Here is a 19,395-nt window from a genome sequence, read left to right as displayed (position 1 = left end):
CTCGACGACCAGTTGAACTTCTCTGCTCACATCGCAGCGACAACCAGAACCTGCAGATTCCTCCTGAGCAACGTCAGAAGGATCCGCCCCTTCCTGACAAAAGAAGCCACCCAACTCTTCGTCCAATCAACAGTCATCTCCCGCCTCGACTACTGCAACGCACTGCTAGCTGGCCTCCCGGCCACTGCCACCAAGCATCTTCAACTCATTGAAAACGCAGCGGCCCGCCTGATCTCAAACCTACCGAAGTCGGCCCATGTCACCCCACTTCTTAGGGACCTGCACTGGCTCCCCATTGCTGCACGTATCCGCTTCAAGGCCCTCAACCTAGCATACCGTGCGACAAAGGGAACCGCTCCTGCCTACCTCCGGTCAATGGTCTCCAACTACACACCCTCAAGACCCCTACGCTCTGCATCTTCTGGCCGCCTCAGACCTACTCCTATCCAAGCTCCCGGAGGGTCATCAAAGAGAAGCCGCCTATTCTCAGTCCTTGCCCCACAATGGTGGAATGAACTACCCACCCCAGTTAGGACAGCCAAATCCCATCCAATCTTTCGCCGTCGACTAAAGACTCACTTCTTCAACCATCATCTGAAATGATAATAAAAAATAAAAAATAAAGATCTAACCCTGACCTTACTGTCATGCACTTGTCCTAATAAACTAACCTACACTGTAACACGCAACACTTTGATAAACATTGTTACTCAGCTGATAAGAGTTGTACCCTTCTTGTTGTCTTGTCGTACAGAACTTGTAAGTCGCTTTGGATAAAAGCGTCAGCTAAATGACTAAATGTAAATGTAAATGTACAGTACCGGTATCGATTCCCAGGTAAAAAAAACATTTTCAGGCTCGGTGTCCCGAACAGACCCACCGCATAGGCCTGATGCAAGCCACATTTTACAATAAACCTGTGGGGCTGCTTTAAAAAAAAATTATCGCGAATTTTATCGCAATCGCAATATCTGTCAGAAAAATCGCAATTGGATTATTTCCCAAAATCGTGCAGCCCTAATGGAGGGCAGTATACATATGTGTATGTGTGTATTATGGGCATGTATTATATAGGTAGAAATATGTAGGTATAATTGTGTAGGTGGGAATGCTTTGGAGGAGGTACCCAATCTCAAGGTTATTTATTTTTAAGTGTTTACTTTATTTTATTTTGTCTGTACTGTCTTTGTACTGTCATATTGTATTGATGTTGGCAATAAAGTTAAAAAAAAAAAAAGCCATTTAGACATGCTGCCATTGTAATACACTGTCTTCTATATTATAAATAATAGATGTCTCTGTTCAGAGAATATTGTACACCACTCTATAGAGTAGTAATCCCCAAGGAGAAGGATGCCTCAAACATTGATCAATTCCGGCAGATCAACCTGCTGAATGTTGAAGGGAAGGTCTTCTTTAGCATTGTTGCTAAAAGGATGACAACATACCTGAAGCAAAACAACTTGATTGACACATCTGTGCAGAAGGCCGGCATTCCTGGTTTCTCAGGATGCTTGGAACATACAAGCATGATATGGCACCAAATCCAATCTGCCAAAAGGGAAGGAAGAGACCTGCACGTCTTATTCCTGGACCTAGCCAACGCTTTTGGATCCGTCCCCCCTCTCATCTGGACAGCCTTCAACTTCTTCCACATCTCAAATACCATCACAAACCTGGTGAGAAATTACTTCCAAGATCTGCAATTCTGTATCAAAACAACAGAATACACAACATCATGGCAATCTTTGGACGTGGGAATAATGGCTGGATGTACCATCTCCCCACTAGCCTTCACCATGGCAATGGAAGTGGTCATTCGAGCTTCCAAGTGGGTTGTGGGAGGAGAACGTCTGCAATCTGGACAGCGTCTACCTCCTATTCGTGCCTACATGGATGACATGACCACCTTGACCTCAACCATAGCATGCACCAAACGTCTGCTGGGAAAGCTTCATGCCAACATTACATGGGCACGGATGAAGTTCAAACCCAGCAAATCCAGGAGCATATCCATCGTCAAGGGAAAACTCGTGGACCAGAGGTTCCACATCAAGGATACACCCATTCCTTTGGTGTCAGAACTGCCAGTCAAGAGCCTAGGGCGATGGTACAACGCGAGCCTCAAAGACTCAGACCAGAGTGATCAGCTGAGGGAAGAAACCATCAAAGGCCTTGTCAGCATAGACAAGACCTTGCTCCCTGGAAAGCTGAAACTCTGGTGCCTGCAGTTTGGATTGCTCCCCCGCCTGATGTGGCCTCTAACGGTCTACGAGATCCCCATGACCAAAGTCGAGAAGCTGGAGAGGACAGTCAGTTCATACATCAAGAAGTGGCTTGGCCTCCCGCGTTGCCTCAGCAACATCGGCTTGTATGGACACGGGGCCCTGGAATTGCCTGAGGAGGAGTTTAAATGCACCAAAGTCAGGCTGAACATGACCCTGACCGAGTCTCAAGATGAAGTGATCCGAGCGGCTGCTCCCAGACTGGCAACTGGGAGGAAATGGATCCCATCTGAGGCCGTACAGCAAGCAAAATCTGCTCTCAGGCATGGAGACATTGTAGGACAGGTGCAGCATGGAAGAGGTGGGTTTGGACTTGGGACAAGTCGACCCACATGGCACAAGGCAACATCAACCCAGAGGAGAAAGCTGGTGGTGGCTCAGGTTCGGCAACAAGAGGAGGCAGACAGATGCGCAAAGGCAGTCTCACAGTCGAAACAGGGCCAATGGACTAGCTGGGAAAACCTGGAGCATCGTAAGCTCACATGGAAGGATCTTTGGGAGATGGAAGGAAGCCAAATCAGCTTCATCATCAGAGCCACCTATGATGTTCTCCCCACGCCCAAGAACCTAAACCAGTGGTTTGGAGAAGATCCTTCTTGTGTGCTTTGCCAAACCCCCGCAACACTGAGGCACATCCTCACCGGCTGCAAAACCAGTTTGTCCCAAGGGCGCTACACCTGGAGACACAACCAGGTCCTAAGACAACTGGCAATCACCCTGGAAGGAAGGAGAACTACCAACAATGCCCTCCCTCCCCCAATGCCTAGACACTCAAACACCACTTCTTTTGTAAGAGCAGGACAGCTCACAGCAAAGCCATCTGCAAGAGTGGAGGCAACCCTCCTGGACACTGCCCGGGATTGGAGAATGCAGGTTGACTTGGACCAGAAACTAATCTTTCCGCCTGAGATAATTACAACTAACCTCAGGCCGGACCTGGTCTTGTGGTCAACCTCCCAGAAGTCTGTATTCATTGTGGAACTAACTGTACCATGGGACGCTGCAGTTGGTGAAGTAGTACTCCGACATAGCAGCCGAGGCAGAACAACGCGGCTGGCGTGCCCAGGTGCTTCCGGTGGAGGTTGGTTCTAGAGGATTTGTTGCCATGTCCACAACCAAGCTTCTTAAGGGGATGGGAGTGCGAGGACAGGCATTCCGACAAGCTGTCAAAACACTGTCAGAGGCTGCCGAACGAAGCAGCAGATGGCTATGGATTAAGAGAAAGGACCCAAATTGGGCTGCAAAATGACCATCGAGGGGTAAAAGCAGAGGGGGGCACACCTGGGACGCCAGGTGTTGCCGTTGAGCCCTTCGGAGGTGTCGTGGGCCTGTCAACGAAACACCAATGAAGGAGGGTGCCCACCTGAAGACCCCAGTGAAGCTTTTACCACTACCCCATTCAAAAAAGTGCTGATTATCTAAGGGATTGTAATATCTAGTCCTATAAGCTCAACTGCACTCAAACTACAAAAAAGCAAGCTTACAGAAACAAGTAGCTTATAATGATGTCATGATAATATTACTTAAGAGGGCTAGATGGTGTAGTGCAAGCAAGATGTGTGTGGCTGCAGGACTTCCATCCCAAGCTGTCTTAAGAATCTTATGTAGAAATGTATTTACCGGGTAAATGACTGTAAATGAGATCATCTTGGTTTTGTCCTTCAATCCCAGCAGTGGAAACACTGAGACAGTTGTCTTTATACAAGACTCTATTTTCTTTTATTTTCTTATCTTTTAAACTATGTTTTGTATGGTGCTTTTATATGTAATTTATTCTATGTATTGTCTTTTATATGGACCCTGAGTCCATGATAAAATGTAGATTGATTGACATCCATGAGGTGTTTAGGAATGATAGAAATTAAGAACAAAATTATTTTAAAGAATGTAAAGAATTTAAAGTGGTAAAATGATCACCTCTGGCAAGCTCGTCTATGTCCAGCAGACCATCCTTGTTGCCACGGGTGATGGGAAGCGTGTGGACGTCTGGACAATCCATTAGGGTTTTCTAGAGGTTGACACAAAGATGCCCAAAACAAATTCATCATGGTGGACGCAGTGGATTATTTGCCAAAAAACGAAAGGCTAAATTACAGAAGGCTAAGAGAAAAAGATACCTTAATCTAGGGCTGACCTTCGAATTTTTTTTGGCAATGGGAAGCTTCGAATTAAAAAATTTTTTATTAATTATTATTATTATTATTTTTTTTTTATCTTATGTTGTGGGACTTGTACAGCACTTGGTAAACGTTGTTGTTTTTAAATGTGCTCTATAAATAAAGTGGATTGGATTAATGAATTAAGTAGCCCCTTTCGTGACTGTGACACAGCCAACACAGTGATTTAATTCAAGGTGGATCGCTGTTGTCGTTTGAACAACTTCAGATTTAATGCGAACTACCAATCCCCCAAATCAAGAATGTTTAAGATGAATGAAGTAAGATTTTGATTATTTGAAATATGGCCTGTGTAGACTAAACTATGCACAGAATTATGTCAGTCTACAAGGTCCGGATTCTACATGGTCCGGCAATGTAGACCTTGTAGACTCCACTACAGACCAATTATCAGTGAATGTTCATGCATTTTTAAGAAGGGCTACTTCCACAAAAAAACAAAGAACTCACCAAAACATCTCAGTAGCACCTTATCTAAATGTTCTATTTCATATATGGAGATTCATATTTATTTATGTATTGCATGCATTTCTACATTTTATTTCCTATTTTGTTTATTCATCCCAGTATCTTTCTTTCTTATGTGTGGAATTCTACAAGGCATTTACATTCACATTTACATTTAGTCATTTAGCTGACGCTTTTATCCAAAGCGACTTACAAGTTCTGTACGACAGGTCATCAGGAAGGATACAACTCTATCAGCTGAGTAACAATATTCATCAAAGTGTTGCGTGTTACAGTGTAGGTTAGTTTATTAGGACAAGTGCATGACAGTAAGGTTAGTTAGGGTTAGATATTTTTTATTTTATTTTTAAAAATGTATTTCAGATAATGGTTGAAGAAGTGCGTCTTTAGTCGACGGCGAAAGATTGGATGGGATTCGGCTGTCCTAACTGGGGTGGGTAGTTCATTCCACCATTGTGGGGCAAGGACTGAGAATAGGCGTGTAGGTGGTGTATATGTGTTTGAGGATGATATCCTTCAAACAGGCAATACCCACCCAATGGCCCCATGCACACACACACCGAAGTAAAAATAAAAATAAAATAAAAAATTAGATTTTTTTTTTTTTTAAACTTCGATTTTTTTTAATGTTCGAAGCTTGTGCCATCGAACGAAGCTTCGAAGCTTCGAAGTATTTAAGGCAGCCCTACCTTAATCATGTCATGTAGGGCTGCAACGATTAGTCGACATAATCGACGACGTCGATTATAAAAAATCGTCGACGAGAAATTGTTGCGTCGATTAGTCATTAAAAAAAAAATAATAAATAAAAAAAAAAGATTTAATTTTTTTTTTTTTTTTTTTTTTTTTTGTGCACTACCTATCTTTGTGAGAGTGGCTTCTCAGGGTTCCAGACAACATCATAACATGATGATCCCATAGCAAATTTTGGACATTGAAAACATTGTTCCCCTGCAGGAGATGATGATCAGACTAGACACACAATACATTACACACGCACTCCTCTCACTCACACACAGCGATCAGAGTAAGACACACACATACACACTCCTCTCACTCACACACAGCGATCAGAGTAAGACACACACACATACACACTCCTCTCACTCACACACAGCGATCAGAGTAAGACACACACACATTCACACTCCTCTCTCTCACACACAGCGATCAGAGTAAGACACACACACATTCACACTCCTCTCACTCACACACAGCGATCAGAGTAAGACACACACACATACACAAATTACACAGTACACACCTCTCACTCACACAGCGATCAGAGTAAGACACACACACAAATTACACAGTACACACACTCCTCTCACTCACACAGCGATCAGAGTAAGACACACACACATACACACACACACGGACTCCTCTCACACACAGCAAACAAAAGTTATTTAAAGTACACTTCCACTTTCATTTGTATTATTTAATTTATTTATCTTGTTATGAGTGATTGCTGTATTGTTCTTCAAATACATTTTCATTTAAAGTGGCTTAAAGATCCAAATTCAAATGTTTCATGAGTCATTATTTTAATTTGCTATGGGATCATCATGTTATGATGTTGTTGTTTGGTCCTGACAAGAGTCTCAAAGTCTGGGGTGATGGTAGACAAGCAACTCTGAGGTCATGCTCAATGTCCAATCTGTTCCTCTGCTATGTCTTCAGCTGGACCAGAGCTGAGAAGCCACTTTCACAAAGATAGGTAATTAAAAAAAAAAAAAAATGTTTTTTTTTGTTGTTGTTTACATTGGTTTTCGATTAGTCGAATAATCGAAAAAATAATCTGCAGATTAGTCGACTACCAAATTAGTCATTAGTTGCAGCCCTAATGTCATGGTTCATAATGTACCGACAATAGCCTAAATCTGCCAAACCTCTTTTTGTTGTACTGTACTTGTGCTGTATACTGACAGCTAATCTAATCTAAATTAGGGAAACCTCCTCTTCCTAACAAGTTGAAATAAAGGTTTGAAACGGAAAAAACAAAATGTTAGCTTTAGGCTAGAGCGTAAGGTAGCCTCCTAGCTCTCCAAACCATGCAACATAAAGTACTGATCACAGACAGCCAGGTATGATAGTTCTATGTATTGATCACAAACATGTAGGATAGTTCTATGTACTGACCAGACATGTAGGATAGTTCTATGTGACAGGCAACATGAATGAACACAAGACGGCGAGATACAACGTCAGGAGAGCAGTAATAGAGGCAAAACGGCGTTATAGGGATAAAGTTGAACTTCAGTTTGAACAGGCTGACTCTAGAGGTATGTGGCAGGGCCTCAGAACGATGACAGATTACAAAGGCACCTCCCTCAAACTGAACAGTGACATCTCCTTAGCAAATTATCTCAATACCTTCTATGCAAGGTTTGAGGCTGTGAATAACAACACCAGCCTACAAGCCACGGCAATGGGGAGGGGGGGGTGTCTGCTGAGGGAGATTCAGTGTTCAGAATAACAGAACATGAGGTGAGGAGGACCTTTAAGAAAGTGAATATCAGGAAGGCAGCAGGACCGGACGGCATCCCCGGCCACGTCCTAAAAGTATGTGCCGACCAACTGGCCCCGGTATTCACTGACATCTTTAACCTGTCCTTAGAACAGGCTGTCATCCCCACCTGTCTGAAGAAGTCCACCATCATCCCTGTACCCAAAAAATCTACGCCCGCTTGCCTCAACGACTACCGCCCTGTAGCTCTCACCTCCATAGCCATGAAGTGCTTTGAGAAGCTAGTGAAGGGCTACATCTGTTCCTCCCTCCCCATCAACCTGGACCCCATGCAATTTGCATACCGCCCCAACAGGTCCACGGAGGACGCCATAGCCCATGTGCTGCACACAGCAGCATCACACCTGGACAAGAGGCAGGGGAACTATGTGAGAATGCTGTTCATCGACTACAGCTCAGCATTCAATACCATAGTCCCCTCCAAACTCATAGCCAAGCTCAGGGACCTGGGCTTGAACTATGACCTCTGCCAGTGGGTCTTGGACTTCCTGACGGGCAGACCCCAGGTGGTAAGAGCAGGCAACTGCACCTCCTCATCCATCACGCTCAACATAGGGGCCCCCCAGGGCTGTGTTCTGAGCCCCCTCTACTCCCTGTACACACATGACTGTGTGGCACAGCGGAACAACAACACAATCATCAAATTTGCTGATGACACAGTAGTGGTGGGCCTGATCTCTGCCAACGACGAGAGGGCCTACCTGGAAGAGGTAGAGAATCTGTCACAGTGGTGTCAGGAGAACTGCCTCTCCCTGAACGTCAGCAAAACAAAAGAGATGATTGTGGACTTCAGGAGGTCGGGGGTCAGGGACTACAGCCCCCTCAGCATCGACGGGGCACCGGTTGAGAGAGTGAACAGTTTTAAGTACCTTGGAGCTAGGGCTGGACGGTATGGTCTAAAATTTATATCACGGTATAATTTACATTTACATTTACATTTAGTCATTTAGCTGACGCTTTTATCCAAAGCGACTTACAAGTTCTGTGCGACAAGACAGCAAGAAGGGTATAACTCTATCAGCTGAGTAACAATGTTCATCAAAGTGTTGCGTGTTACAGTGTAGGTTCGTTTATTAGGACAAGTGCATGACATTAAGGTTAGTCGGGGTTAGATTTTTTTTTTTTTTTTTTTTTTTTTTTATCATTTCAGATAATGGTTGAAGAAGTGAGTCTTTAGTCGACGGCGAAAGATTGGACGGGATTCGGCTGTCCTAACTGGGATGGGTAGTTCATTCCACCATTGTGGGGCAAGGACTGAGAATAGGCGGCTTCTCTTTGATGACCCTCCGGGAGCTTGGATAGGAGTAGATCTGAGGCGGCCAGAAGATGCAGAGCGTAGGGGTCTTGAGGGTGTGTAGTTAGAGACCATTGACCGGAGGTAGGCGGGAGCGGTTCCCTTTGCCGCACGGTATGCTAGGTCGAGGGCCTTGAAGCGGATACGTGCAGCAATGGGGAGCCAGTGCAGGTCCCTAAGAAGCATAGACGGTAACGGTATATATCACGGTATATTAACTTATCTTAAAATGTCTATATAAATGCTTCTGAAGGGGTAAAACACTGGTACAGCTGCTGAGCTATACTATAGCTAATGTCCATCAATATCTTCCTTTTTAATTAAATAGGTTCAAGAATCGAATCAGGATTGTTAGCAGAGAGAGAGAGAGAGAGAGAGAGAGAGGGAGAGAGAGGGAGAGAGGGGGCTGCTAGTGGAGCCAGCTACCGTTAACTTGCCGAGGCTCCAGCACATCGACAAGCTGCTGGAGTCAGCTACCGTTAGCTTGCCGAGGCTCCAGCACATCAACAAGCTGCTGGAGCCAGCTAACGTTAGCTTGCCGAGGCTCCAGCACATCGACAAGCTGCTGGAGCAAGCTAACGTTAGCTTGCCGAGGCTCCAGCACATCGACAAGCTGCTGGAGCAAGCTAACGTTAGCTTGCCGAGGCTCCAGCATATCGACAAGCTGCTGGAGCAAGCTAACGTTAGCTTTCCGAGGCTCCAGCACATCGACAAGCTGCTGGAGCAAGCTAACGTTAGCTTGCAGAGGCTACCAGCACATCGACAGTTAACATTACATAAGGTTTTAGCGCGACGTGGGCATTCCAGAATGGCGAGGATGCAAAGCATGTTAGACCATTGGACTCGTCGCAGAGTTTACATTACACATAGAAACTGCGCGACTCGCGAGAGAAGTCACACAGCTGTGTGCAACGCAGGGCTGAAGAGCTAGTTCGCTTCTGTGTTTATTATGAAATGACAATTGCGTGTTGACACGCCCACTGCGCGAAGCCTCTGTGCTCCTAAATAACTTTTTCCAGTTCGCACATATCTATTATCTATAACTAATTCGATCTGTTTTTAGGGGCAAATACGAGTGAAATAGTCGCGCTGTGGTTACATGACGTCATTGCTATTTTAGAGCTGCTCTACCGGTTACAAGGTATAGTCAAAATCCATACCGTAGAGCAAATTGATACCGTTTATACCGTATACCGTTTATACCGTCCACCCCTACTTGGAGCCCACATATCCGAGGACTTGACATGGACCACACACATTGACAGTGTTGTGAAGAAGGCACGACAACGCCTCTACTTCCTCAGGCGCCTAAGGAAGTTCCAAGTCAGTCAGAAGATCCTTAAGAACTTCTACTCATGTACAATAGAGAGCATCCTGACTGGCAATATCACCTCCTGGTTTGGGAATAGCACCGCACGGCACAAGACCGAAGCAGACTACAGAGCAGGGCTGTACACTGCGATGAGATGATCGCGAATTGCCCCTTTAATTGGCCGTTGCGATTGGTAAATATTATCTGGGGGCGGGCTTGCGAGTAGTGCTTTCAAGCCTTGCATTCGCATTTCACTCCTAAATTATCCAAGGCGTGTGATGACGCGATGACGTCACTCACGCGAGCTGAGCAGTGAGCACTCAGTCAGCCGGTATGATCAGCGGGAACAATCGACTGAGCACTCACTCTGATAGACTGGCTGACTGTCTGATTTAGCTATGAAGAAAAGTAAAGTTAGTATTGCTTCATATTTTCGACACGTTCGACCTCCTATAGTGAGCCGAACTGAACTGAACTCAGACACACGGAGAGAGCTGCGGCTTCTGCGGCTCCTCCTCCTCCAGCCGTAAACACTAGTCTCTAGTAGGGGTGGGACGATACATCGATCCAGATCGATACATCGATGTAATTATCAACAATCGAATCGGATCGATGCGATGTAATAAGATCGATTCATATCGATACTCTTATTTTGAAAATCCTGTGGCGAGTCTCATATCCGCCCAAGAACAACAGCAGTAGCTCCGTGTGTGTAGACGTTACAGCATAGCATTCTCCCTTTCTGTGTGTGTGTGTGCGCGCGTCTTTGGAAAGACCAGATGAGGTCAGAGGAGTTTGATGTTTAAATGTTATTTAAACATAAACAATATAATACATAATAAATGTAGGCCTATACATGATCATGCAACATCAACAAATTGTTGTAGGAACGGTTTGGGAGAGGGAGGTTGTGAGTTTTGAGTTCCAAAAAATGTAGCTTAAAGTTTAAAGCTCAATATATAAAAACGTGGCACTTTACAGTGAACAGGAGGTCTATTTGTATTAAAAACAATAGATTGATTTTCCTTTAAATGTCTGGAAGAGCTCAAAAATACAAATGTCAAATGATATTTTCATTACCTTTTTTTTGTTGATCTAAATGTTACTGATTGTGTTAAATGGGCATATGATATCATCTCATATCGATCGCAGGCACCTGAATCTAATCGTATCGTATTGTATCGTGAGAGACTGTGATATCGGCAAATATCGTATCGTTGTCCAAAGAATCGATATCGTATCGTATCATGATGAAACTGGTGATTCCCACCCCTAGTCTCTAGTGGGACACTGGGACCTCGGTGAGCCTGCCAGCAGGCTAGCTACTGATAGTCTAGTAGTGCATGATAGCTCGCGTTAGCTCACTGTTCAAAACGAAACGTCCCATTAAACTAAATAGTTCACTGAGGAGTTGTCTTATATAGCAGTAGCTACAGATAGCTCCTGATATCAATGTCTTATGAGTCGATGCGTATTCGAGCTGAGGGCACGCTGAATATAGTCAATAGGGTCCAGCTGCAGCGCCGGATAATCCTGGCCGTAGCTGGAGGCTACAGTATAGGGTCCAGCTGCAGCTCCGGAGAATCCTGGCCGTAGCTGGAGGCTACTCGAGTACACACAGACAGACAGTGTAGCTGGTTGCATATAGTGAGCATTTTGACTTGTTGCGTGGTGGCGATGTCTCGCAGATAATACAACTACAAGTATGATTATATAATATATATTTTATTAAAAAAGAATTATATAAAATTCTTTTTTTTCTTCTTTTTTAAATCAAAAACAATCGATATAAATAATGGTAAAATTGTTATTAAAAAGTTTGCCCCTAAAAAATATTTTTTGCCCCTAAATTTCTCATTTAGGGGCAAGTGTGCCCCTAGTGAAAAAGCTTAGCGTACAGCCCTGCAGAGACTGGCACGTTCAGCCGAACGCACAATTGGAGGGGGGCTTCCCACTCTCCAAGACATTTACAACAAGCGGTGCAGGGGTAAGGCTAAGAGAATTATTAAGGACTCCAGCCACCCAAACAACTGCCTCTTTGAACTGCTGCGGTCAGGCAAGCGATACCGGAGTCTCATGGCAAGCACAGAGACTCAGAAGAAGCTTCTATCCCCAGGCCATCAGGTTGCTCAACGAACAATAACACTATGCAACAACCATCAAATGCACTCACAACACACACATCCATACGCACACACTCACTTTAAACAAACAACACACTGCAGCACCCACTCTCCACACTTTAGACACACTTTATATTTATTGGTAAAAGATTTGCACTACAACCCATACCTCAGTACACCTTACTGTAAATTGTACCTAAATTGTACCTCATCCCATTTCTGCTTTGCACTATATAGTATTGTATATTAGTATATTGCATAGTATATTGTATATTGTACGGTCAGGGCTGTACACTGCGACGAGATGATCGCGAATTGCCCCTTTAATTGGCCGTTGTGATTGGTAAATATTATCTGGGGGCGGGCTTGCGAGTAGTGCTTTCAAGCCTTGCATTCGCATTTCACTCCTAAATTATCCAAGGCGTGTGATGACGCGATGACGTCACTCACGCGAGCTGAGCAGTGAGCACTCAGCAGGTATGATCAGCGGGAACAATCAACTGAGCACTCACTCTGATAGACTGGCTGACTGTCTGATTCATTTAGCTATGAAGAAAAGTAAAGTTAGTATTGCTTCATATTTTCGACGCGTTCGACCTCCTATAGTGAGCCGAACTGAACTCAGACACACGGAGAGAGCTGCGGCGTCTGCTGCTCCTCCTCCCTCCCGCACCCGTGGCTGTTGTAAACACTAGTCTCTAGTGGGACAGTAGCTCACTGTTCAAAACGAAACGTCCCATTAAACTAAATAGCTACAGATAGCTCCTGATATCAATGTCTTATAACACTGAGTCAGGGTTCGAAATTAACGGGGGCTTGGGGCAAAATGCCCTCGAAAATTGACCAAATGCCCTCGAACATCAGTTAAGGGGGGCAAAAAAAGCCCCCCGACAGTTTACTAATTATATCTATAATTATATATATGCTCTACAGTGCGAGCATTTCCCTCGTATTGCCCCTAATAATATGTGTGTGTGCAAACCGGAAAAATCATTTACTTGCAGTGTGCGAGACAGACGAGTGATTGTGAAGATTACAAAACAGCTCCGCTGTTAATAGTTCAGATTGAAACTGGACTGAAATTCAGTTTTTGGGTGGAATGTTTGTTCCAAGGAGGAGGGAGGCGGGGCCCGCTGCGTGTTACAGGCACTTGAGGATGCGAACACAGAGAGAGCGCTCTGCTCTCATCAAGCATTACACTGCTATCTTAACGTTAGCAAGCTAAGCATCTGCATAGCGCGACCTGTGTTCTGTGTAACGTTAAGTAACTTGTGTTCGGCGGGGAAAGACCATTCCATTTGTAACACAACTCCAAAAGAATAACATCCAAATCCGATCCCGATGCGCATTTCCTTCATTCCACAGCGCTGAGCGCGCAACGTATTTCATTGATCGATCTGGCCAGAGCCTATACTCACAAGTCACAAACGTTGCGTGTGTGGGGTTTTTCATCAATTTGAAACAAGCTTCTTGACTGTTGGAATTAGGGATGTTAAAAATAAAATATCTAATAATATTATTCAATATTAGACATTCATTGATCCAGAGGCAACCGGTTATTATATCAAGACAACAACACAACTTGCCCTCACTCAGGGACAATAATATTTAATCTATTTAGATAGAGTATGTATGTATTATTTACAGATAATTGAAGGTACCTCAAAACATGAAACCAAGCCATGATGTCACACATCGTGTGCGTGTGTGTGTGTTACTTGAACAATTGTCACTGTGCTCCTAAATTTCTGTGTGCTCCTAAATTTGTATTTAGATTTTATTTATTAACATTTTATTTAGGAGCACATGTGCTCCTTGGGAAAAAGGTTAGCGTAGAGCCCTATATATGGAGACATTAACATTACGTTATCAAACATAGGGACGAAGACTGTAAAAAAAGTGTCAACAATGTTTTATAATCTTTATGTTAATTTTCATTATAAAAATGTTGTGCCCCCGAAATACAAAAAAAGCCCCCGAAAAGCAATTAAGGGGGGCAAAAAAAGCCCTTGAAAAAAAATGTTAATTTCTAACCCTGCACTGAGTCGATGCGTATTCGAGCTGAGGGCACGCTGAATATAGTCAATAGGGTCCAGCTGCAGCGCCGGAGAATCCTGGCCGTAGCTGGAGGCTACAGTATAGGGTCCAGCTGCAGCTCCGGAGAATCCTGGCCGTAGCTGGAGGCTACTCGAGTACACACAGACAGTGGAGCTGGTTGTATATAGCGAGCATTTTGACTTGTTGCGTGGTGGCGATGTCTCGCAGATAATACAACTACAAGTATGATTATATAATATATATATTTTATTAAAAAAAATTGTATATAAAATAAAATAAATCTTTTTTTTTAAATCAAAAACAATCGATATAAATAATGGTAAAATTGTTATTTAAAAATGTGCCCCTAAAAAAAATGTTTTGCCCCTAAATTTCTCATTTAGGGGCAAGTGTGCCCCTAGTGAAAAAGCTTAGCGTACAGCCCTGTGTACGGTAACTCAGTTACTCTATTCTGCATCAAACATTGTACATATGTATATACTGAACACTGTGTCTACGTACGTGACTTCTATTTTTACTTCTATTTTTACATGCTATACTATTTTATTTTATTTTATACTTATCTTTTGTCTAGCACAGTCTCTGGAGCGTAACAGAAAGAAGCATTTTGTATAAAAGTATTCTGTACTTCTGTATGACAACTATTAAAGAAACTTGAAACTTGTAGATTGATTGATTGATTGATTGATTGATTGATTGATTGATTGATTGATTGAAAACTGTATTAACAAATTGCAGAATGGGTACAATACAGTACGGCTCAATAGGATAGTTCTATGTAGATTGATTGAAAACTGTATTACACAGATAGCAGAATGGTACAATACAGTACGGCTCAATACAAACAATTATTAAGGGGATGCAGACCAGAAAAATACTTTTGTCTTGTTTACATCAGGGTCCCCCTGTTTACATCAGGGTCCCAGGTACATTATGAATTGAAAATGGGGGACCCTGATGTAAACAAGACGAAAGTCGTTCTCTGGTCTGCATCCCCTTAACAATTGTGTGAATTGAGCCGTACTGTATTGTACTTATTCTGCAATCTGTTAATAAAGTTTTCAATCAATCAATCAATCCCCCTGATGTAAGGTTGCTTTTTGTATTGATCACAGACATGTAGAGTAGTGTATTGATCACAGACATGTAGGATAGTTCTATGTACTGACCACAGACATCTAGGATAGTTCTACGTATGTATTGATCAGACATGTAGCATAGTTATATACTGATCACAGACATGTAGGATAGTTCTATGTATTGATCACAGACATGTAGCATAGTTATATGTACTGATCACAGACACAAGTGTTAATTTACGTATAGTGAAATGTCCATCGTCACTTACTTTATACATTTTGATTGGAAGCTGGAATCAAAGTGCTTGAATGTTCCGAGAGATTGTAATGCAAGCTTTTCTTTGGCAAATCTTTCCTGTGACAAAATGGCATCCAATGTAATAAAAAAAGTCAACCAACGAACTCGATTCTTGTCCCGGATCTCCTCTCTGGTAAACAAGAATACCCTGAAGACTCTGGCAGGAGCACTCATTCAAGGGTTCTACGACTATGCTTGCACCTCATGGTACCAAAGCACCTCAAAGGCGGTAAAAACTAAATTGCAATTTACAAACATCTCAAAAAACTAACTGGTCAGACTACTGCTTGACCTTACTCCTAGAACCCATCTCACCCCTGCCCACTTTGACAACCTAGGATGGCTTAGAGTAGATGACAGAGTACAGCAACTTGCAATGGGCCTGGTCTACAAGATACACTACACGACTAAGGTACCCATGTACATGTCAAAATACTTCCCAAAGGTCAGTGAATACCACGATCACAACACCAGAGGGAGCTCCACAAATCATGTTAAACCCAGATTCGGCTCAAACAAGGGACTAAACACGTTTCGCAATTATGCCACATCAATGTGGAACGCCCTACCCAAAACTGTAAAGGAATGTGAATCACTACCCACTTTCAAAACCACTCTCAAAGAACACCTACGGGAGACTGCAATTCGAAACTGGCCCCTGTAAATGTCCTAACCCAACCCCCTCCAATTACAGTAAATTACCTAACCAAAACCCTAACCCTCTATTCCATAAGTTAGGTATACTCAGTGTTTATCAAGTGAATCATCTTCAGACTGGTTTAATTGTGCATAGTTCTATAAACAGAGCCCTTCCCCCTTTTTTTCATGACATGTTTGCCCACAATCACCAAATTCATAATTACCCCACACGTAGTTCCTGTTTGCTTAGACCACCCTTTTCCCGCACTTCCCAATCTCAGTTTTGTTTGCTCTGCCGAGGGTCAAAGTTGTGGAACTCTTTGCCTCCACATTTCTTTTCTGAAATTCAAAAGAGCACTGAAATCTCATCTCCTAGATCACCAATATTTCCCATATGGACTTCCTTTACAAACTGTGGTCTGATGGCTTGTTGTATTTTGTTATTGTATTTTCGTTTTATTATATATTCTTCCTGTCATTAATTGTTTTCTCTATACCAGAAATCGTATGGCATGGGTGCCTGCTTCGGTGTCTATGTAGGCCTGCTTGTGTGTGTTTGTTTGTTTGGGGGGGGGGGGGGGATTTTATATTTTATCTTGATATAATGTAACTAATTTTGCTTCCTGGTGAATGCCACATGCAAGCCCCTTGAGGGTTTTTAGGCAATTCTCCTACACATCCCTTGTGGATTATATTGTATTATATATGTAATTGTTTTTATATGTGTAAATAAACAAACAAACTGCGATGTGCAAGCCAGGGGCTTTTGAATACGCAGTCACTCGCAGCTCCCCAGTAGCCAGGTTAATTTGGACCACCAAGCACTGCTTAAAAGCTCGGGGTGGGTCCGAAATATATCAGATATAAATTTCAAAGGTATCCAGCGTTCAATTAGGGTTTCAGACACACACACGGCGGGGTTTGAAAGCTCGGTGTTGCAAATAAACATTTTAAATCATTTTTATAAACTGGTCAACACTGCATTATTTCCGGCGTTGGGTGCACCAGGCAGCCAAATACGGAAATACAGCAGTTTTGAGCAATGTTGACCAGTTTATAAAAATGATTTAAAATGTTTATTAGCAACGCCAAGCTTTCAAACCCCACCGTGTGTGTGTCTGAAACCCTAATTGAACGGTGGGTACCTTTGACATTTATATCTGATATATTTCGGACCCACCCCGAGCTTTTAAGCAGTGCTTGGTGGTCCAAATGAACCTGGCTACTAGGGAGCTGCGAGTGACTGCGTATTCAAAAGCCCCTGGCTTGCACATCGCAGTCACGAAAGGGGCTAGGTTTCGTCAATATTCCAATGTAAAGTTTTGCTTGTACAGTTGTACAGTTTCCCCCACTGAAACTTGAAAATGGGGGACCCTGATGTAAACAAGACGAAAGTCTCTCTGGTCTGCATCCCCTTTACAAATTGTGTGTATTGAGCTGTACTGTATTGTACCCATTCTGCAATCTGTTAATAAAGTTTTCAATCAATCAATCAAGCTTCGTAACAAAGACCCGTGTCAAGCTACCGACAACAACAACCATATGACTTTCTATCAGAATCGTTCAACATAAAAGCTGCAACATATGCGTCTTTTCAGCTGTGTATACCATCACCTGTAAAAGGTGTAAGACATTTTAAAACATAGCCTACCTGGAATTATCCAGTTTCATAAAACAGAAGTGATGGTAAAGGAGTGTAGGTACAGGATCGGGTCCTATTCAGGCCAGGATCCTCGAGGAATAATGACGCACTTCCTTATATATTGTAGCGTTCCGTCATGCAGGAATACAGGGAATAATGAGGGGAGTTTCCACTGGTGAAGGGTGCTTTTTCAGCTTAAATATGGGTCTTCACAGGTTAATACCTCGCCTCGTAATACACAGGCCAGCTGCCTGTATCAGTTCCGCAACGTGGCAGCCCAGCTATATGCGTCACAACAACGCCAACATCCGGTCCGTCACTCTTATATCTCCCGGGGGAAACAGCACCCCAGCTAAACAGTGGTGCCCCTAATACCATAGATATATATAGAACATATCTATGCCTAATACCATGCACTACTAGAGCGATACACAAAACCCCAGAACCAGAACATTACAATATGTGATTAGAATGCGCATTCGTAATTCGGATTATTGTAGTATCCGGTGTACTTAATTAATAACATATCAAAAGTATACCAATATCTGACCACTAGAAAGGTCTAATTTTCAAGATGGCCACCGCCAATTACTTAAAAGACCATTAGGCTATCCCTTCATTATTCATCCTAGACAAGTACTTTTTGTGTCAAACCCCGTGTTTTTGTGATCTAGGAATCCAGTTACTGTAGCATATATAAATTAGTAAAGTGATTACATAGGCCTACAATTATATACTAAAATCATTGGTTATATATTTATGTTAAGTGAAGAAGATTTTCCAATGTAATTGGACCTTCCCCTTTTTTTCACGTGCCATAATACATAATGGTTATTTCACTTAGAATTCACTTTATTTTTATACTGTCAGGAATCCAACCGTGCTCAGATCCTCTTGAAAAGAGGGGGATCCATCACAACAAATAATTTAGTTCTATTCAGACGTGAATTTATTTTATAGTTTAATTGTGCAAAAGTAGTAAGAATAAACAAGGCAGTTGATGTGGAAAAGAAAGACAGAGTATACTCTCGAGTCAATGCGTCCCTAGACTTCGTGCCACACAGACTGGAGGATCCAGTTAATTTGCCTATAAGAGTCCCTGGCCCTCCCTCGACAGAGAGAGAGAGAACTCTCAAGGTCGGCGACGGCATGCAAATGGAATGCTGATTACCATGGAACCTCGACAGCTTTAAAACAGTAAATATGGTACACAAATAAGGCTGACTTGACTTGACTTATTAAGCTTCTTTAAATTGACACAGATGCATGCTTTTCCAGACTTTTTCAGGACTGGCACCATGGGTGCGCACCACTCTGTTGGGCCAGTCACAGCTTCAATGATGTAGTTGGCTTCCATCCTCTCCAACTCCTATTTCACTGCACCCAGGAGGGGTATGGGGACTCGGTGTGCGGTGCAGACTAGAGGCTGACACAGGAGTGGAATTTGACTCCCGCTCCCACAGAAATAATCCCATCCAGATCCCAAGTGA

The 19,395-nt window shown here is 43.1% G+C and overlaps 1 protein-coding gene across 1 annotated transcript in view; it reads right to left on the bottom strand.

Moving 5' to 3' along the window:
* Positions 1-18,094, bottom strand: part of LOC311246385 (uncharacterized protein) — a gene marked incomplete at its 3' end in the record, with an annotated part of 143,016 nt that extends 124,922 nt beyond the window's left edge. The window contains exons 1-2 of the mRNA XM_084336544.1: positions 17,915-18,094; positions 4,203-4,293 (exon numbers count right to left, since the gene is read on the bottom strand). Of these exons, the coding sequence (XP_084192670.1) occupies positions 4,203-4,284 (82 nt within the window). The 5' untranslated portion in view covers positions 4,285-4,293; positions 17,915-18,094. The remainder of the gene's footprint in view (positions 1-4,202; positions 4,294-17,914) is intronic.
* Positions 18,095-19,395: the final 1,301 nt, after the last annotated feature.

Source organism: Notolepis coatsorum, assembly GCF_963971535.1.
Source record: "Notolepis coatsorum genome assembly, chromosome: 19".
Lineage (NCBI taxonomy): Eukaryota > Metazoa > Chordata > Actinopteri > Aulopiformes > Paralepididae > Notolepis > Notolepis coatsorum.
This window is presented reverse-complemented; position numbering and strand designations above follow the sequence as displayed.